The 23,579-nt window shown below is 43.8% G+C and overlaps 2 protein-coding genes and 1 long non-coding RNA gene across 7 annotated transcripts in view; 2 read left to right on the top strand and 1 right to left on the bottom strand.

The window, feature by feature from the left end:
• LOC140611630 (uncharacterized) overlaps positions 1-8,654 on the top strand; it is a 131,635-nt gene extending 122,981 nt beyond the window's left edge. The window contains exons 17-21 of one of the 5 annotated variants that reach the window (XM_072788309.1): positions 690-775; positions 2,082-2,286; positions 2,644-2,715; positions 5,099-5,174; positions 7,241-8,654. In XM_072788309.1, coding sequence (XP_072644410.1) covers positions 7,543-8,409 — 867 coding nt within the window. In that variant the 5' untranslated portion in view covers positions 690-775; positions 2,082-2,286; positions 2,644-2,715; positions 5,099-5,174; positions 7,241-7,542 and the 3' untranslated portion in view covers positions 8,410-8,654. Of the gene's footprint in view, positions 1-689; positions 776-2,081; positions 2,287-2,643; positions 2,716-5,098; positions 5,175-7,199 lie in introns of all 5 variants that reach the window. The other 4 variants (XM_072788308.1, XM_072788306.1, XM_072788307.1 and 1 more) reach the window with 4 other exon arrangements.
• The window catches only part of MAML3 (mastermind like transcriptional coactivator 3), a 472,489-nt gene continuing 454,153 nt past the window's right edge, over positions 5,244-23,579 (top strand). Inside the window, exons 1-3 of the mRNA XM_072788292.1 lie at positions 5,244-7,266; positions 8,663-8,947; positions 10,682-10,791. The gene's annotated coding sequence lies outside the window, so the exon portion shown is untranslated. The remainder of the gene's footprint in view (positions 7,267-8,662; positions 8,948-10,681; positions 10,792-23,579) is intronic.
• LOC140611637 (uncharacterized) lies at positions 14,419-16,546 on the bottom strand. The gene is made up of 2 exons (XR_012012732.1): positions 16,427-16,546; positions 14,419-14,908 (listed from the first exon to the last, which is right to left on the bottom strand). It is a non-coding gene; the product is annotated as an uncharacterized lncRNA (long non-coding RNA).

Here is a 23,579-nt window from a genome sequence, read left to right on the forward strand (position 1 = left end):
AGCCAACCTTGCAGGATGAATTGTGGCTTAATTAACAAGTTCTTTTTTCCTGTTTTGGAGAAAAACGTATTAATGTCTAGTCTTTCATCCTTTCCGGCGCGTCTTCAGTGTTTTCTAATTAGAACGTGGCGAGAAGACGATCGCGGAGGAAGGGGCTGGAACGGGCTTCCCCAGGACTCAGGCCAGCAGGGGCCTTCTCCACCCACGCACACAAGGCCGTCCTGCCCCCCCCCCCCCCCCCCCCAGGGAGGCCACCTGCATCACCCATGTGGCTTGGAGTTCCCAGCAAAAGTTTCCTGATCCCCAGTTTTTACCACCCCAGGGCACAAGGTCAAGGCCCCAAATCAGACAAGGGGACAGGCCTGAAGTTCCCGTGGCCTCTCGAGGCCTCCTCTCTGCTGTTGCACCAGCTGCTGATTTATGTCACTCTGAAAGGGCGAGTGTCCTCCCTGGTATTGGGCAGCCTTGACGTGTAAAAGTGACAGCCACGCACAATGACACTTATCGGCTTGGGCTGGCAAATGAGGAGGCAATGCCATTACCTTTCCCCCTTGTCCGTTGCCGACCACAGATTACTTGAAATGTCATCCATCAGTAGGCGGGAGCCGGGAAGTGCCAGCCTGTGTGCGGGCCGGCAGCCGTGTTCCCTAATGATTAATGAAGATAAATGATGACACTATCGTTTTCAGGTCTGATTGCTAGGATCTCCTTATTACCTGGGTGGAGCCATTACGTCGACAGGTCGAAAGGATTTTTTTTCCCCAGGAGGATGCAGGTAGGCAATGGTTTGTCTTCCCACTCTCCTCCTTCCTCCACCCGAAGTCCTAGAGTTCCCACTCATGCACATAACATGCAGCGTTTGTTCCTAGAACTACATTGTTCAATACAAATATAGACACTTACCCTTTAGAACACTTAAAATTGATGAAAATCAAAACTGAAAATTCAGCTCTTCAGTCATTCTGGAATTATCTCAAGTGCTCAGCAGCCACGTGTAGCTAGGGGCCCCCACGTTGGATGGCACAGAATTACGAACGTTTCCATCACTGCAGACGCTTCTATCAGACACCTGGTCCTTCTCCTCGACAGCATCTACTTGCTCTCGTATCCCAGGACTTCTGTTCCTTTCAGGATCCTCTACTGATAATTTTTATAAAACATGAAACTTTTTTTTTCTTTAGCCACAACTTAAATCAAGCGATCTGCTTCCTTTCGGCTCCTTAGGGAGAGCTCCCCGGCCACCTGGCTGGTAAGAACTTATAGTTAGTTGAACAGGGTGCGGCATCAGAGACGTTGAAAGGACAGCAGCCCGCCGGATTAGTTTCAGGCAGTCTGACCCTAACCTATTCCTTTAGATAATTTGCCTAGACAGCTCTGTTTTGGGCAAGACTTTATTTTAAGCAATCTCTACACCTAACGTGGGGCTTGAACTCACAAGCCTGAGATCAGGAGTGGCAGGTCCCACCCACTGAGCCAGCCAGGCACCCCCCTCCCCCCAGACAGTTCTTAATCAGAGCCAGGGGAACTACTATGACACTAAGTAGTGAGTCAAGAAAGATACCAGGGCATCTCCATAAAAATTTGCACGATAAATAGAGAGTAATAGGTCCTTTAGAACTACAGGGTACACTACACTCCGAATTCCCGCAGTGAGGCTTTGAAGTTGGGCAGAGATGCGCAGAGCAATGAAGCACTTTGATGCTGCGGGAAGCACCTTCAAAGCTTCCAGGGGGAGAGATTACAACAACTACCTGTAACCAATTGTTCAGGTCCTTTGTGTGTGTGTGTTGGTGGGGGCAGGGACTGGACCACACAAAAATTAAATAAATAAACCAAAAGCCACACTGCAAGCACTGTCGCCAAGCTAACTATGGTCAAAGAAAAACAAAGAACAGGGTTTTAAACACTTTTGCTGGAAAACAAGGCATCGTACTAAAACTTTTATTCATTTATTTATTTTATGTTCCAGTTTAAGATAAAACCTTGCTGGCAGGTGGTACATATTTTCAATGTATGACATTTATCATTTCATGTTCCTTTTTATAAAATTTCCAAATCTGCCTTATTCTCATCTTTCCTAGGAATCAGATCCACTGTGTATCTTATTAATAAGTCAGACAACGTGAATACAAACTTTATCCAGAGCGTCTCACAATTTAATTTACGGTGAAAGCATCCAGAGTTCAAGCTCTGTGACCACGTTATTATTCACAAATTCTTATGAACTTACATTCCGCCCTATTGTGGCGAGGGTATCGATGGGCAGCGGAGCATTCCTGGGAGGAGGTAAACAGGATATTACCAAAGTGGCTTTCCTTCCCATCAGGCAGCTGTTATGTGTTATAGCCACAAACCTCCACTCTCAACTGGCCCGATTTTCCCATTTTTCAAGGAGAAAGGGTGAGCTTGGCCTTGTTTGAAAGTGAAAGCTAAAACAGGGAAAGAAGTAGGAAAAGACAAGACTGGTCAAATCCAGCTTGAATGGGGCACCCGGGTGGCTCAGTGGTTGAGCGTCTCCCTGCAGCTCAGGGCGTGACCCCAGGGTCCTGGGATCGAGTCCCACGTGGGGCTCCCTGCAGGGAGCCTGCTTCTCCCTCGGCCTGTGTCTCCGTCTCTCTCTCTCTCTCTGTGTCTCATGAATAGGTAAATAAAAAATCTTTAAAAAAGAAATCCAGTGTGGAAAGTTTCCAAGGTCGGAGTCAGAAACCATTTGGGGTAAGAGACCCTAGCCCTTCCCTTTCTGGCACTCTGGGGTAGGAAGTTGGGGTGCGGCTGGGAAAATGCCTTGTTGAATGCTCCCGGTGGAGCATTTCCCAAAATCATGCGGGCCAGTCTCCTAATCAGGGAGGTGAGAGGGTCCGACGGGAGGGACCAGCCTGCAAACCAGCAAAACCTGGTCCCTTTTCGGCCTTTTTCCCCACTCCTGGGGCTGCAGACTGTGTCTTTGGGGGAAGCAGGCCTGGCCCCAAGCAGGACCTTGGTCAGTCAGTAGACCTCCCGGACAGCCGAAGGCCCTGGAACCTCTGGCTGCAGCCATCAGTCCTCTTAGACCAGAGGGGTCCGGCCTGTGTCATCGGGGAGTGGGGCAGGGGGAGCGGGGCCCACCACCGCTTGGGTCAGAGAGCAGGCGAGAGGGGGCCACATGGCACCCCGATCCTCAACGAATGAATTCCCTGGAAACGACGCTCCTTCATAATGAAGCTGGCTGTTCTCTTTTTCTTTAAGTCTTCATAAATCATAGGCAGCAGTGTTGGCATGAGTCATATGGCTCGACAGCAAAGCTCCTGCTAAGCCCCGCAGCTGCATGGGACAAAAATACCTCAGTGAATAGAGTGTGTTTGTCCTGCACGGTTTATGGCATAAATAAGAAATCAGCAAAGATGTAGGGGTTCCCCAGCCTCTCATTTTGGAGTCTCATCACCCCTGGCTGCCTCCTCTGCCCCTGCAGCTGCCTTGGGTCAACCCAGCTCCCCACCTCCTTGTCTTTGCGAGGGCAGACCAAGTGTGGGGCCGGCATTTTCAGATCCTGATGGTCCTATTCATTGATAAGGGGCACTCAGAGTCGAGGCGGAGCCTCAACCAGGTAAATGTGCTTGGTCTTTGTTTTAAGATTTTATTTATTTATTCCTGAGAGCCACATAGAGAGAGAGGCAGAGACACAGGCAGAGGGAGAAGCAGGCTCCACACGGGGAGCCCGACGGAGGACTCGATCCCGGGACCCCAGGGGTCACGCCCTGGGCTGAAGGCAGACGCTCAACCACTGAGTCACCCAGGCATCCCCATGTGCTTGGTCTTTGAATTCTAATGGGATAATGAAGGACCCTCCCTTTTATAGAAGGCCTTGCAGATAGATGGGGCAATAATGTGGAACAAGTGAAATCATGGACGTGTGACTCCAACCCTGAGCTTGCCCTCGGTGGGTCTGGGGGCTCTTGAGGGGGTTGGAGGTACCATCTCTTTTCTCCAGATATTCTGTGTCCTTGCAGGAACCTGCCCAAGGGGGCTCTGCTCCAGCTCCTCGAGGCTGATCCTGAGGCTGCTGGGGTGGCCCAGTTAGGCTGAGTCCATGCCACTGGGCAGGCTTCTCCTGCAAATCTTGTCCCCCACCTCTATACCTCCACACAGATGAGTCCTTGGAGTCCCACCCCCTCGTACTCCTCTCTCTCTGGCTTAGAACTTCCATAATCTTGTTTTCTGGCAGCCTACTCAATATCATTTTGGTTAATATTTAGTAATTTCATACCATACCCACTTCTTCTGTGTCCTCTTTGGATGGGTCCTTATGACTTCTGTGTTACTTCTTCATCAGATAATGAAATTTCCGACCCTAAAATGTGCTGGGGGGATGCATTTGCCTCATTAATGGAGGTATTCCCGTGTATGTGGGTCATTTCATGTCTGTTAGGTGGTGTGTCTCATTTACCTTCAGATTAGGGTATCGTTTAATATGTATTTAGGGCTTTGGTTTTAAGAGATGTATTTTTTTAATTAAATACATATTTTGAGTCCTGACATCTGACATGTTTTGCTTATATGTAAAATGTATATATAATTTGCCTATCTAAGTTCAGTGAAGTATAAAATACACTAATGAATGATAGTAAATCATTTTGCCCAGATAAACTTCTATTTATTTGTGGCTAGACTAGAAGCAAGCTGAGACTTTTCTAACATTCCAAATACGATTGCTTTTGGATTTGCTTCCCCAAATACACAGGATAAATTCCTGTCTGATTTAGTGATGCTTTAGAACAAGTTTCTAGCCACACTTCTGCTCTGAGGCTTTAGGTGTGGAGAAACAAGAAAAGTAGGACACAAGACATTTTCAGCAATCATTTCTCTTTGAACTATCTGTTGACTCCCCTTCCTGATGTGGAGAGAGAGAATGGACGCCAATGTCAGAGCGAACTAGATTTGAATCTATTAGTCTATGACCTGAACAAGTTGCTTATCCCTCCCAAACCTCACTTTTCTCATCTTTAAAAAGTGCGTGATAACACATATTTCCTGGGTTGGTTGTAAAATGAAATTGCTTAGCCCAGTATCTATCTATGGTGGTATTTAATGAATGTCTACTCTTTTCCTACTTCTCTCTTAGATGCTAGTATCAGATATGCCATATTTAGAAGATAATATGAGGAAGTATTTTAGTCTTGTCTCCATCATCATGTAAGGTAAGTAAGCCAAATTATCAATTAGAATGTGGCATCTAGAAAGTTCTATTGGTCTCATATTATGGATGTCAAATCCTCAGCCACTACTCCAAGGCTCTTTTGATCGGCAAATGGTCGTATGCAATTAGTCCTACGAGAAAATTGGCAATGAAAGTCCCAGGCTGTAGGCTGGGGGAGGACCATGAGAGGTGTGCACCTGCCTCCACTACCAGTTCCATACTCTGGAGGCCACAGAGTGTTGTCTGCACCCAACCCACACATCCACCAAATTTCTGCTAAAGAACCAATGGTAAAGATTCATTCCTTTTGTTTGACAGCTTTTCGGTGAAAAACACACAACTTAGGCTAGGCTTTTTTTAAAGAATGATAATTTATGGGTCTGCAAGTTTTTAAACTTGCAAGTTTAAAAAGGTGACACTGATTTCAAATACATCTGGAGGACATGTTCACCCACCAAACCAGGCTCTGTGGGTGGGCCAGACAATCATTTCTTTTGTTAGACTTGAGTCACCAGCAGCCTACCCCTGGAACAAAGGGTAGAGCCAGTCCTGCCTGCACTACCTCCTCGACAGAGAGGAAGTTTGGGGAGCTCTGCCACAATAAAAAGATTGTTTTCTGGGCACATAAATACAGTAGATGTTGCCTACAAGAGACTATCATGGGAGTTTAACATATGAGTTCAGGTTGTCAGCCGGTGTGTCAGTGAGGGTCTAGTTGGGAGACAGAAACCATAGGCTGGCTGTGCAAGTGTTGGGGCAAACTCAGTAGTGGATTCCCTCACTGCTGTGGGAAAGAACTGCTTCTGCTGAGTGAAGAAGTGGGCCTGCAGGGGTGGTGCTCTTGGCATTGACAGCAGCCAATCAAGCCAATAAAGAGCAAAGGCAAAGGAGTTAGTCCCTTCTACTCCAGCCTTGAAGGCTCCCTGTGGTGCTCTTGATTTTCAGAGCCTAACATGGAGCTGCTTGAAAAGGAAAAGTGTAGGTTATGGAGTCCCAGCTCCAGCATCAGAAAGCCAAAAATTTGAGGGTGGATGTGGAGCTGAGAGACAATGACTTCCTACCTGGGTGGTGATCACACTTCATCATGCATTGTTTGCTTCCTTGAAGGTTAGTGGACAGAAAGTGTATTAAGCCGTGGAATTTTGGAAGTTTGGATGGCATTGAATAAAGCAGAGAGTTGAATCATAATTCTACTCTACCTTCAAAGTTCCTTATTTCTCGGGCAGAGCAGACCTGAGATCAGGGAGGCTATACTAGGTGTGATCACAAAATAAAGGGGTGGCATTTCATCAACTTGAGTTATTCCTTCCAGTGTCCGCTGTACAAGTAGGTCAAGCTTTTTCTTTTCTACTGTGGCTCTAGGTAGTCAATGTCTTGATAATTACTGAGCCGTGTTGATCAAAGTGCAGCTGAAAATTTCCCAATGACTAAGCATAAACAACCTTGCCAGGGGAAGGAACCAGTGTGTTTACACAAAATGTTTGTCTTTCCTAAGATAAGGTTCTTCTCTTGGTCAAATGTCTCAATAACTCTGTCACTTGGAATTAGCTCTTGAAACCCTGAAGTTTCAGGCAAATTGAATTTCTCTGTAGTTATTCTTCCCATATTAGTAGGACCATTTTGGTCATACCAGGTTGTGTGTGTGTGTTTAATAAGGCCGGGTGGAAAGCACATATTCTGTGTAAGCAATAAAAGCCAGAACATCAAGTACAATTCGCTGAACTTTAGTAGAACAGTTATTAAGCAACAACTTTGCTCTAACAAATTGTGAAGTCTCAACTTTTCAAAGAAAAAGAAGACAAGCTCTCCAGCACTACTAACCCATGATTCCATTTTTGTCTTATTGTTAGCAAAAGGCTGCCATCGGAACTAATTTTATGTCTGTTAATAAGTGAGTAATAAATAACAATTGTTCCAAATATGAGTAAACTTTCAGGGAAAAATTATAGATATGGAAATCTGTCATCATAAGTGACTTTGAGCATGATGAAAATGATAAAAAATACTCTAATTTATTTCACCTGAGTGTTTTATAGTTTTCAAGATGTTTCCACATCTATCTTCCAGCTGAGTCCTCCCAGGAACTGTGTGAGGTAGGTAAGATTTACCCATCAACTTTTCAGATTAAATAAAAAACAAAAACAAGTGAGGCTCAGAGAGGCTCAGGCAGCTTGCTCAAGCTGTAAATGGGGTGGGGGGTCGCTGAGGTTAGAAACCAGGTTGTCTGAGTTCCTCCGTGGCCCCCTTTTCACTGCTGCTGCTCTAGCGAATTCTGTGGTCAGCTTCCATAAAATGTATGCAAGTAAAAGCTCATTGTTGCCACTTGCTAGCTTCCTACACGTACAATGTAGTCACATCTATGTTTTTAGATGCTTCCTCTGAAGTGTGACCTACAGGTAGTTGGGAAGCAAGGTTTGGAATTTGCGAAGGAGGAGGAGGAAGAAGAGGAAGAGAAGGAGAGGAGGAGGAAGGAGGAGAAGGAGAAGAGGAAGAAGGGGAAGAGGAACAAGGAGAAGAAGGGGAAGAAGGGGAAGAAGGAAAAGAGGAGGAAGGAGAAGAAGGGGAAGAGGAAGAAGAAGAAGAAGAAGAAAAAGAAGGAGAAGAAGGAGAAGAAGGGGAAGAGGGAGAGGGAGAAGAAGAAGAAGAAGAAGGAGAAGAAGGAGAAGAAGGAGAAGAAGGAGAAGAAGGAGAAGAAGGAGAAGAAGGGGAAGAGGGAGAGGGAGAAGAAGGGGAAGAGGGAGAAGGAGAAGGAGAAGAAGAGGAAGGAGAAGAAGGGGAAGAAGGGGGAGAGGAAGAAGAAGAAGAAGAAGAAGAAGAAGAAGAAGAAGAAGAAGAAGAAGACGATGAAGGAGAAGAAGGGGAAGAGGAGGAAGAGGAGGAAGGAGGAGAGAGGGAAGAGGAGGAAGGAGGAGAGAGGGAAGAGGAGTAAGGAGAAGAGAGGGAAGAGGAGGAAGGAAGAGAAGGGGAAGAGGATGAAGGAGAAGAAGGGGAAGAGGAGTAAGGAGAAGAGAGGGAAGAGGAGGAAGGAAGAGAAGGGGAAGAGGATGAAGGAGAAGAAGAGGACGAAGGAGGAAGAGGAAGAAGGAGAAGGGGAAGAGGAAGAAGGAGAAGAAGAGAAGGGGAAGAAGATAAAGGAGAAGAGAGGAAAGAGTATGAAGGAGGAGAAGGGGAAGAGGAGGAAGGAGAAGGAGAAGGGGAAGAGGAAGAAGGAGAAGAAGAGAAGGGGAAGAGGATAAAGGAGAAGAGGGGGAAGAGGAAGGAGGAAGGAGGAGAAGGGGAAGAGGAGGAAGGAGAAGAAGGGGAAGAGGAAGAAGGAGAAGAAGAGAAGGGGAAGAGGATAAAGGAGAAGAGGGGGAAGAGGAGGAAGAAGGAGAGGGGGAAGAGGAGGAAGGCCGGCGACATTTATTGGTCCTTCCTACTCCCCAATGCCCCTTCCTCGCAGCCCCGACAACTATCCTGAGCGTCTATTTCTTTCCCCTCCTCCTACAGGTCGGTGAGGGAGGCCCGTTGGCTTTCCCGAGTCCCTGAGCCAATGAACTCCAGGGCCGAGGGTCCATCGACCGAGGTCCACGGAGCCGCGGCCCAGGGCGGGGAGGCTAGGGGAGGCCGGGGGAGGCCCGGAGCCTCAGGCCCCACAGCCGGCGATCCTGGCCAGGGCCCCCTTCTCGTGCTTCCTCTGCCAACAAAGAACGACGGTGTCTAGACCGCCTTGGTGGCCCGACCCTCCGCTTCGCCTCCTCGTCAGCCGAGCCCTGGGGACAGACCCTTGGTCAGGTAAGTGGCCCTTCCCTTTCCTTTAACACCTAGAATGGGAGATGGCACGCAAATTCCCATCACTACCTAATTAACTAGGGTGGATAACATTTTTCATATTACAGGCCTGAAGGCAGAAACCAAAATTCAGTTCTGGCGCAGATTGATAGTGTTATTTTGAAATGCTCATGCACACTACAGCATATTTCCCAGCAAATAGGTTGGTTGTTCTCACTAGCTTTGTGTCATCTTCAAAACAAACCAGAGGCATTAATCCATATTATGGACTTGGAACTTTCTTTTTTCTGCTGAAAGCCTAACTTATTTTCAAATTATAAAACTTAAAAGTGCCTGAAACCACAAAACGTTTTTTTTTTTTTTTTTTTTTTTTTGGCACTCATAACTGAAAAAGAGCTGAAATTTTCCCCCCAAGATTTTTATAAGGAATTTGCTCTTAGACTGATGCTTGTTAACTGGAGTTCTTTTTTTTTTTTTCTCCTGACCAACTTTTAATTTCCTGAGAATTGAGGCTTATGCTAGAGCATACGAGGAGGCACTAACAAATCCTAATCTGGGATAATGAGCTCGAGGGGTAAATGAGTACATGGCTACTACCAGAAGGTAATAATGTCCACTGAATTTTTTTTTCCTTCCCAATTAAGTATAGATGAGATTATCTGAACAGGGAGCAGTATTCCTTTAGTAATTGTGCTAGACTAGCAGTCTAAATTTATTTTACTTAATATTCTTTTTAATAACAATGTCTATTAAAGACATCTGTTGAACGTCCATAATGCTTATTTCATGGATAGACAGCATAAGAGCGTGCTTTAAGAATTCTGTTTTCAGTTTAATGTTATGGGCTGTTAAGGAGAAGGTTTATGTGTGTAACATTATGAGTTGGAATTTGACCCAAATTGAAATCAGGCCCAAGAATTTACTTATCCATAATATTATGAAGGGCTTTTTAAAACATTAAAAAGTTTAACTAAACAAGAATATTAGTATAATTTTATGTTTTACCTGCAGTTCTCAAGGCCATTCAAAACACTTCCTAATCACCAGATTTCAAATTCATGTTAGCGTCTCTTTCTCGTACTACAAGGCTCTTAAAAATCAGTGATTTTATTACATCAGGTCAGTATTTTAACTGCGAGAGAAAGAGATATATATTTGGCGAGTGGTTTGACTGTGGATGAAAAAAGAAAAAAAATTCCCATATGTCATGCATCCTTTGTTAGGATCTTAGGTGCCAGCTGAGCCGTGGGGATGGTGGTGGAATGGCGAGGCACCGGGGTTTCAGCCCAGGCTTGGCCTGGACGGAAGCCACCATACTAGTGCCATTGCCAAGTAGAAATGAATCACCCTACCCATTGGCTAGGCTTAGCATCCCTGTAATTTCATTTTAAAACCTCAATGATCAAGATTAAAAGAAAGCAATAAAACATATCACATTTTTACTCGTGCAGTTTGAAGAGCCCCCCATGCTCCATGTCTGTAGCCTTGACACTTCTTTTGGCATTGCTATTAGTGACACAAGGAGTAATTCACCACTGTCAGGGAATTTGGCTGTTTCATCACCTACACGAGAGACCTGCATAACTCCGTGGTGATTGCTGTCCAAATGAATTATGTGGCTCCTTCATGTACTTTTTGATTGAACAGTGATAACTCAGATAATACATTATCCCGTGCCCCTCTCTGAGAGGAACCTGCCTTTTTTTTTTCTTTTCTTTTTTTTTTTTTTTTTAACAGAGCAGTGAAAGAAGACTTCATAGAGGCATTTAAAGTGACATCACCATGCCAATCCCAACTTACTACAACCGGCGAGAAGCAACTGCTAGACCAGATTAAATACGACGAAGGTAAATCTTGGTGACAACTCTTTCAGCTGTTTAAAGCTGGTGCTAATCGTTCATTGAGCTCCTGGAAAAGAGCAGATGAAGCAATGCCCAAAGTGTAGCCAATAAAATTTATTTTATAATCTCATATTCATACCTGCCAGGGGGGATCCTTTGGCTTTGGCATTTATCTACCCATCCGTCCATCCATCCATCCATTCATTATTCATTCATTCAACACATATTACTGCATGCTCACTAGATGCTCACTAACTAGACGCTAGTGATTCAGCAGTAAGCCAAACAGATGTGGCATTGCTTTCCTAGGGTTTACAGTCTGTTGAAAAGACATAAATTAAGTATTTACAAGTGTGATGAATATTAGGAAGAAGACATGCAGGATACTCTGGAAGCTTGTCACAGGAGAACCTAACTCAGTCAGAAAGACTTCCTAAAAGAAATGATGGTTTAGCTGAGCCCAAAGGATGAGAGACTGGAGAGGGAGCCCCTTGGGCAGAGGAACAGCAGGTGCCAAGCCCCACAGATAGGCAGCAGGTGCTGGGCACAGGTGAGAACCTGAGACCTCCGTAATGGGCAGAGCGTAGGGGAGGAGAGGGACACTGGTACAAGATGAGGCTTATTGATGGCCCCAGATGAGCCATAAACAAGTTAGGAGGGAAAAAAAAAGTTATATCAATAAGATTTTATTATAGTATGATTCTAGAAGCATGGCGAATCTTTTAAAATTGTTTTATTATGTATATAGTATATACCGAATGTGTGTATATATATATAATATATATATACTATAGATACTGTATGTGTGTATATACATATATGCTGATCTATATTGTTTAAATAACTATATTCTTATTAAACTATTGCTATTTAAATTAAGTTTAGCGGCGCCTGGGTGGCTCAGTTAGTTAAGCCTTCAAAATCTTGATTTTGGCTCAGGTCATGATCTTCCGGTCCTGGGATCAATCCCAGGATTGGGCTCTGGACTTAGCAGGGAGTCTGCTGGAGAGTCTCTCTCCCTCTCCCTCTACCCCTCCTCACCCCTGCTCACTTGTGCGTGCACTCTCTCTCTCTCAAATAAATAAATCTTAAAAAAATAAAATAAGTTTAAATATTTTTAAAAATATTTATTTGAAAGAGAGAATGTAATTGGGTTGGGGGTGGATGAGGGGCAGAGAGTGAGGGAGAAGCAGACTCCCTGCTGAGCAGGGAGCCTGATGCGGGGCTCAATCCCAAGACCCTGGGATCATGACCTGAGTTGAAGGCAGACACTCAACTGACTGAGCTGCTCAGGCACCCCAATAAACTAAGTTTAAAAGAAAATAATAAAATGCTCATGCTTGCACCCACCATCCCACTTAAGGAATATATCTCTGTACCTTTTAAGATACCCTTTATACCCTCCCCAACATATTACCACTCCTACACTTTTATTTCTAATTTTACTACAGAAGTACATATCACTAGGCAGTTATTGGTGTGCATGTATCCCTGAATTTTATATAGATGGAATTGTATTCTGTGTACTTTTTTGAGACTTTCTTTTTTGCACAAAACATACTGAGATTCACCTATGTTGATGTGCAAACATTTATTTTTTCTGGCAGCGAAATAGATCTCAACTTCTAGCTAAACTTCAGTTCAACAAATTTTGAAAATCTAGAGGCAACTCTCAAGTTCCTCTTTATTCACTTGTATCTCTGACCTTCCTCACTTATCTTTATACTAAGTCCCAGTGGAGCAGATAGCAAACAAAAAAATTGCCAATACCTGTTATTTGCAAAAGGCTTTGTATCGATGGCATACAAACCATTGAATTGACTCCTCAAATTTCCAGTTTGACAAGTGAGAGAGCCGAGGTCTAGAGACATTAGGTGACTCTCGGAGGAGTCCCTTTGTGTGACAGAGGCACAAAATGCTGTGTTTTCCTCTCTGCTCCGCATCATCAAGTTTTGGGCCATGGGACGTGAGGCCAAGAGGGGACTAAAGGCTTCAATGATTTGAAAACTTTGTGAACAGCTTTCCTGTCATTTCACCATCTCACTTTACCCTCTGGGTGTAAGCACAAAGACAAACACATTCCGGTTTAATCCCCAGGTCTGCAAGTTACCCTTGCTTCTGGCCTTCTACAGCTTGAGAGGGAAGCGGCGCCACAAGCTGCCCCATCATCCCTGTGGAATGATGCCCTCCTCTCCGTGACTTGGTGGCACAGGGGTGTTGGGAGTCGATGAAACTGCCGCACGAGCCTGGCACTCTAAAGCCTTCAGAATACTTTTTCACAATCTTTATTGTCATTTCTTTCTCAAAACGCAGCGGCCTTGGGTCTGCAGTGAACCTGGACTTGGCAGGAGTTAAACCACTATTTAGGAAGGCAAGGCTGTCAGGAGCAAAGTCCTCATTGGAACAAAGATCTTCTTATTCCAATCCCATCTGCTTCTCTGTCCTAGCATGCTCTGTCTACACCGGAGAGTATTTTCATGCATGGCCTTGTCTGAGATTAGGTTCAGATTGTTTCTGAGGTCCAGAATCGAAGCGGCCCCTCAGCGCATCTATGACCAGAAACAATTTGCAGTGCCTTCTTCTGTGCAGACGGTGAACTTCCCAGGCTAGGTCTGCAGCTCCTGGGCTGGGTTACACCTGTACAAAGTCTTAGGGGCCTCAGAGGTGATGCGAAACATCGAGTACCGGGGTCCTGCTTGCACCCTAACTTCCAAATCTCACTCTTCTGCCCGTTTCTTATATTTTGAAAAAATTTTATCTATAAAACAAACCACTTTAAAAAATGTACAGGCCTTATGGCCTTATCTTACATAAATGAATGCCCTCTGAGGCTTTACCCCGCAAGAGCTCATGGACCTCTATCCTTCCTCCCAGGATTGTTAACGTGTCTGCAGCACAGGCCCTGGGATCCACAGCAGTCCCTTGGCGTTTGAAGAGTTTAGATCCACTGTTTGAAGTACTCCAGAGAGACCCTGGAACCCTTGACTTATACTGATTTGTAGTGTAGCTGAGACAAATTTGATTAAAGTGAGCTGCGAGGTTGAAGAGGGGACACCCAGATACTTGAGTTGCTGAATGAACCTTGCTAACGGCTCGTGGTCTGAACCTTGGAGCAGTTTCACTCACCCCCCATCTCTATTCTCAACATAATTATGGGAGCTGTTATATACTAAAGTGGTATTTACTGATTTGGGAGTTTACAAAAGTCTTGGGTATCCTTCTCGGATAGCAGGTCTGCACTAGCCATCCACAACATTCTCTGAATGGAAAACATAGGGTACAGTATGTGTATCATGTAGATAGAACTACCATGAGATATGGACTACTCAGATGAAGTTGTCTTTACTTGATATGATTAGAAGAGTGGTTCCCACCTAGGGTTAATGTTTGCTTCTTGGGGACTTTGGACAAGACCTAGCGACATTTTTGGTTGTTCACTGGCTAGAAGAGGTGTATGGGGTGGGCCTCTACTGGGCAGAGGCCAGACGTGCTGCTAATCATCCTACAACACTGAGGCAGCTCTCAACAACAAATAATCATCCAGTACAAAATGTCAACAGTGCCAAGGTTGAGAAACCCAGAATTAGAGTGAGATTTTCTCTGTTGTTTCCAAATGTTATGGCATTTTCATAATATGTATATTATTACATAGTGTCACTGCGTTTAGGTTTTTTTTTTTTTTTTTTCCTTCTAGTAAGGTTTGTCATCCTAAAAGCAAGTTGTGTCATCCTTACTTTCTGGAGAATTTCTTTTATGATTTAAGTCATGTCCTCAGCTTTCATCAAGGACCGAGCAACCAAAAGCATATGCAAACCCTCTGCATTTTCAGTACATCTACTGTTGAGGACAGAGTTCACGATGCTACTTAATTCATCTTATTTAAAACTGTTTCCAAAATAAATTTTTCTTAGGTGTCAAGGCCAGAAACCAGTCATCTTTCTTGGTGAACTGTTATCTTTTACTTTTTTGGCAATAAGTACAGTATATTTCTCCACTTAGCTGTTAATTTAACTTGGTGCTGAGTTTTCTCCTTCCATCGTCCTCCTCTGCTCACCCTCTTTCTTTTCAACGTTCCTGTCTTCTTATGTCTTGTTCATTTTTCTATCTGAACTTAAGATGGTACCTTTTTTTAAAAAAAGATTTGTTATTTGAGCGAGAGAACGCGCATGTATGAGTGGGGGGAGGGGCAGAGGGAGCGAGGTGGGGAGGGGCGGGGGGAGCAGGAAGGAGGGAGAGAGCATCTCAAGCAGACTGGGCACAGAGCCTGACCTGGAGCTCGATCACTTGACTCTGAGATCATGATCTGAGCGGCAACCAAGAGCCAGACGCTCAACAGACTGAGCCATCCAAGCGCCCCTTAGATTTTGAATTAACTAGCTTAAAAATGTCCCTTCCTCTTTTCTCCATTTCCTTCTTTCCTATTAATTCTTTGTCCCCCCGCCCCTGACCCCAGTCCTTTTCTTAATGGTTTCTATTCCATATCTTATCTCTTTCACAATTTTAAATGTAGCTAATTTCTTGCCTCCTTCAGATTGTTGCATGATCTCATGTCCCTATTTAGATGCTTCTGCTGACTCTCTTTTCTCACAGTGGATCGTTGCTTAGTGTGATTTGTCGTTTTTGTATGTGAGTTTATGCAGCGGAGATTGTTGTTTGCTTTTTGTTGTTGGAATCCCATGCATCTTTCTTAGTTGAGGGATAAGTATTTATATAATATTTTTGAAAGTAGTTAGTAATTTAAAAATACACATATATGCTATATTTCATGGTAAAAATTAATATAATAGAGATATGAAAAATTGTTTGAATTTCATTACATCATCATGTAACTAGAAACGGGATGAACTTGCTGTCATATAGCTGGGTGTTATTAAATACGAGCATGTCGGGGATCCCCGGGTGGCTCAGCGGTTTAACGCCTGCCTTCAGCCCAGGGCCTGATCCTGGAGTCCCGGGTTCAAGTCCTGCATTGGGCTCCCTGCATGGAGCCTGCTTCTCCCTCTGCCTGTGTCTGTGCCTCTATCTCTCTCTCTCTCTGTGTCTCTCATGAGTGAATAAATAAAAAATCTTAAAAAATAAAAATAAATAAATACAAACATGTTGGATGCTACAACTAAAGATGAGTCTATGACTTTTTAAAAAGTCCTGTCCTGGAAGTAGCCTCCATTCACTGGTCTTCATATCCCTGTGGCAAGTCTTCCCAATGGCCACACCTGAATGCAAAAGAAGCTATAGTTTTTGGCTAGGCAGCTGCTTCTTTGCTTTGAGGGAAGGATGGGTTTCAGGGCTTAGCTAGCCTTCCCTGCCACAGTGGGCCTGTGTGAAGGCCGTTCTCCTGTGTCCTCTTGCCTTATCTCCTCATGATGGAGCCTCTAATGTGCCATGGTATCTCCCCATCACAGCCCTCAGCCCACGTTCAGTGCTTCTCTAAAGATGGCACTGGGGCTTGGGAGAAAGACCTGCACGCCGCAGTGCAGGCGATCCTGGTAACCGTGGATCATCAGTACCTAAGGGGCGTCTGGCTAGAGTAGGTGCTCATGGATACTGGTGAATAAAGATGAATGATTAAATACCCACATATGTCTCTCTATCCCTTTTCCCACCTAAGAAAAAATATAGAGTATCTTTCTGCTCCTCTCACCTGCTTCTAGCCTTTGTAGTATCTCCTTGGATACCACAGACACTACCTCCAATGATCTCCCCTTCATCATTCCATCCTACTGTGCTCTCATTTCCATTGCATTCCACTCCTCCTGTCTCCTCCTCTGGAGCAACCCTTGGTCAGTTTGCTACGCTCATCAGCGTCCCTAAGCTGTTCCTTTCATGGGTGCCTCCTTTATTTCACCTTAATGATACTTAATAAATTATCAATAACTATATTACAGAACCACCTGCAAATGTCAGGTGATTGATTTAGGTTGAATCTCAAGAAGTCTTCAGTGGAAAAAACTGTATTTGACTCCTCCCATCACTGGATGATCCTTCTGCCTGACAGGACAGAGCAGGTCGAGCCAGGCAACTTGGAGGGGTAACACGCTTCCAGCTCTCCAGCTCCCCAAGGCAGCTCACTTGCATTCCATGCGCTATCTCCTGCCACTATCCCGGCCTCTGACCTCTGTATGCAGCCCGCCTGCTACAGAGCAGGGGCTAGCCATTTCTAAAAGTCTCTTCTTGTTTCTTCTGGTTCTATAAAACCCCTCTTAGCACAGCCCACCCCCCTATTATAAGAACTAAGGCCAGGTGGCTGCTAGCTGCCCTGTGTTCTGACATCCCCAGAGTACATTATATAGGACCCACAAATCCAATTCCAACTACTTGAAGCAAAAAGGAAAATTTTGGGGAAGAGTACTTGGAACCCCTTGATAGCCAAGCAAGAAATCCCAGCAGAAATATGTATCTATAGGGTATCTATCTCTCCTCCTTATTTCCATTGGCATATCTGTGACATTTCCACCATGCTGCAAACCGAAGTCCAGTGCTCCCTGGTCCACTGCTCCTGCTTTATCCTCGTGAGCTCATCTAAACCTAATTAATAACTTCCAAAGGTCCCACTTCCAAATACCATGCTACTGGGGATTAAGTCCTCAGCATATGAATTGGGTAGGGACACAAACATTCACAAATATCCATTACATTTGGGCAGCTGGGTGGCTCAGTTGGTTAAGCCTCCCGCTCTTGATTTCAGCTCAGGTCATGATCTCAGGATTGTAAGATCGAGCCCTGCATTGGGTTCCACACTGGGTACGAAGCCTGCTTGGGATTCTCTCCCTCTTCCTTTTTCCCTCCCCCACTCTCTCTCTTTCAAATAAATAAATAAAATATTTTTTAAAATCATTGACAACCATGAGAATGCATCCCGCAGTTAAATAACTGCAGAGAGCATGAGTGACCAAAAGTTCCAGCTGCTGCCCTTCTGGAACCACCATTAAGCTTGCACCAAGACCAAAGCTGTGGGCCCCCAACTCATAACTGAGCATGACAGGGTACTACTGAAGGCCCACTCTTTCTAGAAGCAGGATTCCTCCAATAGATGACTTTGGTTCAAAGATTCCCCATGGGCCTGGCTAAGACTTTCCCTGAACTTGCTGCAGTTCCAGGCTCCTCCTACCCAACAACCCTTCTTTTCTTTGTCCTCCCTATCACAGATGTCAGACCTGCAACTGGTGGCTCTCCTCACTCCCTCTTGCTCCCTCTGCCTTTATCCTCCACAGGCAATTCCCCCAATAAATCTCTTGCATGTTTAATCCCATCTAGGCTTCCATTTCTCAGCAGACATAAACCAAAACATTCCATAAACTATGTAGGATGCTGGATGCTGGGATGGAGAGTCATGTGGTGGTGATGATGGGGTGATGGTGACCACATAAGACAGTCGGAAGATGCATCGGTGAGATTGATCCTGAACTCCAAGAAGTGACTGTGGGGTTGGGGTGTTAAGTTAGGGAAAGGTGAGAACCATGCAGGGAGCCAATGGGACGGCATTCTGACATGGGGAAACCAGAAAGGCCCGAGGGCATGGGTGAGGGAAAATGGGAAGAACAAGACTGAGAGATCCACAAAGATCAGCTCCTGTGGGGTTTTGTCGAGCACCTGGAAAGGATGGTCAACTAGACACAAGGACAAAGCAATCTCACGCACACAAACAACACAGTGATGCAGAGCTTACAATTGGAGTGGCAGCTCCTTCCGGTGCTAATTTATTCGCTCATCCATCCATTGGTCCATTCGTCTTGAAGTTTTGGTTTTCCAAAACAGAGAACTGCCTTCCTTCCATTCATATCAGGCACTTAAAGCAAACATTTGTTTATAGAGAATTATGAAATTCTAGGGTCTGGATGAGATCAGATTGTCTGCTCGGATGAGATCAGATTGTCAAGCGTTATCACACCAACCAAACTCAAAAGAGGTGGATATCTACACCAAAATATAGATATAAAGGCCAAAGTATTGGTTAACCAGAGTATTCTTGCTCCATAGCAGAGTCTACCCCAGGGAGTTAAAATTTAATCCCAAGGTTGTTTTTCTCAACATTCATCTCCTAGCAGATGAAGGCTGTCTCATTTCCCCTAATAGCCTCTTCCCCAGGTTCCACGCAGATCATACCCACACTTCCGTTAACATGTTCTTCCTTCGGACGGAGCGCAATGCAGTTGATTACATTAAAGCTCTCCTGGTGATCATCTCATTACCATCATGCTTCCCTGAGCTTACCCTTCAGGTTATTGTGAACGAATCTGAGGTGTTCCTTTAACTTTCCAATCGCCCGTTTATTGTGAAAATTACTATAAATAATAACAATTAGTAGTAGCAAATAATAATGATTATAGATGTCTTATAATTCTTGTTTATTATTAGCTAAGCCCTCTAGATAAATTATTTCATTAAAGGCTCAAAACTACTCTGGGAAGGAGACATTATGACCCTCATCTTACAGAAAAGGGAGATAAGTAATTTGTTATTGCAACTTCCAAGCCCATCCTTGATCTCTTCCATTCTGTTATTTCTGTGCCCTTTTCCTTTTTTAAACAAGTTTAATTCCAGTATAATTAACATACAGTGTTATATTAGTTTCAGGCGTACAAAATAGTGATTCTACAAGTCTATGCATTATTCAGTGCTCACCAGGATAAGCGTACTCTCAGGGCCCTTCGCCTGCTTCACCCATCCTCCACCGGCCTCCCTTCTGCTAACTACCAGTTTGTTCTCTATAGTTAAGAGTCTGGTTTTTGGTTTGTCTATTTTTCTCTCTGTTCGTTTGTTTCTTAAATTCCACATAGGAGTCCAATCATATGGTATTTGTCTTCCCTGACTGACTTATTTCGTTGAGCATAAGACTCTCTAGCTCCATCCATGTTGTTGCAAATGGCAAGCTCTCATTCTTTTTATGGCTGAATAAGATTCCGATGTACTCCATCTTCCTGATCCGTTCATTCATCTACCAATGGGCACTTGGGTTGCTTTCACAATTTGGCTATTGTAAATAAGGCTACAATAAACATAGGGGTGCATGTATATTTTTTGAAGTCCTGTTTTCATTTTCTTTGGGTAAATACCTAGTAGTGGAATTACTGGATCCTATGGTAATTCTATTTTTAGTTCTGCGCCCTTCTCTTTCTCCTTTTCTCCCTTGCCCTCTTTTTCCTCTGTAATTTATTAAAAATTATACATGCAACATATAGAAATGTTTTTTGACCTACAGAAGGGAATAAAGTGAAAAGTAACAATTCCCTTCTCATCCATTCTCACTTCCTAACCCCAGTTCTGGCACACCCAGTTTCCTATTGAAAATAAATAACTCATTGAGGTTTTTTTTTTTTTTAAATAAATCCCACCATATTCTACACATACACACACACACACACTTTTAAATTTGTGTACCTATCCTCAAAAAAAAAAAAAAACCCCAGCAACTATACTATGCATAGCTGAGTGTCTTGAACATTGTCCCATGTAACCCTTTGCTGATGTATTTCATTCTTTTAAGTTGATTCATCTAGACACCACTCTGTGCCACTGATCTGTCTATTGGGGTCCCAGAATCAAAAGTATTTTTTTTTAGTTACTAAAGATGCATTGTAATATGATAGAATTATTCTTCCCCTTCATTTTTAGAATTTTCTTGATGATTGTCACTTCTTTTCTTTCAAAATGATTTCATACACTTTTCACTTTGCAAGTTCAAAACAGTAACAGGATGGAAGAAGAAAGCCTACTTATCTTTTGATGGTATTGTATTAAGATGGTAGATGAATTTGGGAATGGTTCACTTATTTTTAGAGAGAAAGCAAGCATGTGCTCAAATAGGGGGTGGGGGAGGAAGGGCAGAGGGAGAGGCAGAGAGAGAATCCTAAGAAGCCTCCACACCCAGCACAGAGCCCCACAGGGGGCTCGACCTCACAACCCTGAGATCCTGACCTGAGCAGAAATCTCTGAGTTGGACACGTAACCAGCTGAGCCACCCAGGCACTCCATGGATAATTCACACCTTTGTACTATTTAGTCTTGCTATCCTAAAACAAAACGTGCACAGTTTAGCCAGGAAAACATTTTTAAAAACCAGTAATGCAGTGTACTAAGTGTTAACATAACACATGTGCAGGGTAGTACGGGTGTGTGGAGAAGCAGAGAAGATGCACCTGACCCAGCTTTGTGGCTGATTTCTGGATTCAAATCCATGCCCCGTGATGAGCTTGGTCTTCTGGAGCTACCTGCATGTGCTTAATTTACCTTCCTCCTGCCTGTTGAAGGAAACGTTCAGGTCTCTTAAGACTTCTCTCAAATAAACATCACTGATTTCATAAATAACAATTTTCCAGACTTCGCATCCCTTCCCTTTTTCTCGTAGACGTCAACCTCCTAAATTGTGGTGCCCAGGTTTAATGCAGTAGACCCTTGCCATGTGGGGAGTTGTATTTGCAGTCTAGAATTTATTTGAAGTTCTGTGACATGCTTTTCTTGAGGCACAAATTGGAATCACACAGGCTTCGGGGGAGGAGTATATTCATTTATCATCCATGCATTCATTCAACAAATACTTAGTTGACGTTTGTGCAGGAATAATCCCTGAGAGAGTGGAGCTGGTTTGCAGTCCTCTGCCCATGAGCCCAGCCCTGCGGCTCTCTCCTGGGAAGCGTGCACGCCTCTCGTGGGGGAATCGGGCGAGGACTCTAAGTGAGGGGCACCGCGACACGAGTGTCCTGTTTTGCACCCCACACTTCTTTTTCTTTTTCATAGTTCTGTTGAGTTATAACTGAGGTGCAGTACCCTACACATTTTTAATTGTATGGTCTTTTTTTAGAGTTTACTTATTTATTTATTCATGAGAGACACACAGAGAGAGAGGCAGGGACACAGGCAGAGGGAGAAGCAGGCTCCCTGGAGGGAGCCGATGCGGGCTTCGAACCCTGGACCCAGGGGTCACGCCCTGAGCTGGAGGCCGACGCTCAACCGCTGACCCACCTGAATTAGGCGCCCCTTAATTGTCTAATTCGATTAGCTTTCACATATGTATAAATCCACTAAATCTTCACAATCAAAATAATGAACGTATCCATCATTCCCAAAAGCTTCCTCGTGCCCCTTGGTGGTCCCCTCTCCCCATTTCACCCTCCAGCTCATCCCCAGGCACCCCCCGATCTGCTGTCACTAAGCCCTTTCAGGTTAGTGTGTGGCTTCCAGAATTTTACACACATGCAGTCAAATGTACTCACTCATTGTCTTGTGTCTGGCCTTTTGCATTTGGCATAATTATTTTGGGATTCATTCGTGTTACTGTGCGCATCACCAGTTAGCTCTCTACTGCTGAATAGGGCTCCACGGTGTAGCTAGAGCGCGTTTCCTTTGTCCTTCATCTGTTGATGGCCATGTGGCTTGATGCCCAGTACAGCTCCTGTGAACAGTCGAGTGTGACTCTTAGTGTGGGCACACCGTTCACTCCTATCGAGCAAGAATCTAGGAGGGGAAGGGGCGAGTCCTATGATGCGTATATGTTCACCCTTTTAAGAAACTGCCAAATTGTTTTCATTTTACAGCACCAGCACCAGTGAGGATGGCAGTGGTTCCTTTCTTTTAAATGCTCTTAACAGTTGAGCCAGTACTATTAGACTCTTCCATGCACACATGTAATTTTTATTGAGATATGATTGACATATACCATTACATTAGTTTTTCGTGTACAACATAATGATGCAGTATTTGTATAAATTTCAAAATGATCCCCACAATAAGTCCGGTTAGCATTTATTACCACACATATCACATATTTTTGTTCCTGTGATGAGATCTTTTAAGATCTACTCTCCCAGCAGCTTTCAAATATAATACGGTATTAACTATAGGCAGCACACTGTACATTATCCCCATGACTTATCTATTTTATAAATATTTTTGGGAGCTTGTACCTTTTGACAGTTTTCACCCATTTTGCTCACCACCCCCTGCTTCTAGCAGCCACCAATCTATTGTCTGTATCTGTATATTTAGTTTTTTGTTTTTTATTTATTTTTATATTCCACATACAAGAGAAATGATAGAGTATTTGTCTCTGTCTGATTTATCTCACTTAGCATACCACCTTACAGGGCCATTCGTGCTGCAAATGGCAAGGTATTCTTTTACAGTGATTCTTTTTTTTTGTTTTTTAAAGATTTTATTTATTTATTCATGAGAGACACAGAGAGGCAGAGACACAGGCAGAGGGAGAAGCAGGCTTGATGCAGGGAGCCCGACATGGGACTCGATCCCAGGGTCCCCGGGGTCAGGATCTGAGCCAAAGGCAGATGCTCAACCACTGAGCCACCCAGGTGTCCCTACAATGATTCTTTATCAACAGTTATTCTTTATTACCTCAAACACTTCATATCATCAGTCTTTTTAATTTTAGCCATTCTAGTGCATGTGTATTAAGTAACTTAATATATTTTTAATATGCATTTCACCCAAAGTAACGATAGTGAGTTTATTTGCCATCCCTCAATCTTTTTTGAAAAATATCCATTCAAATCTTTGCCCTCTTTTTATTGGGTTGCTTTTCTTTTTATTATGAGTTGTAAAGTTCTTTTACATATTCCAAATACAAGTCCTTTCTTGGATATATGCCTTGCAAATATTTTCTCCAAGTCTGTGGCTTGCTCTTTAATTTTCATAACAAGTTTTATTTATTTATTTTTTTAATTCTTTTTTCATAACAAGTTTTAAATTTCAGTGAAGCCTAACTTGTTTGTTTTTATCTTTTATACTTTGTACATTTTCTGTCCTATTTAATCAATACCTCACTAATCCAACTAAGATTTTCT

This window comes from Canis lupus, chromosome 20 (genome assembly GCF_048164855.1).
Source record: "Canis lupus baileyi chromosome 20, mCanLup2.hap1, whole genome shotgun sequence".
In the NCBI taxonomy this organism is placed as follows: domain Eukaryota; kingdom Metazoa; phylum Chordata; class Mammalia; order Carnivora; family Canidae; genus Canis; species Canis lupus.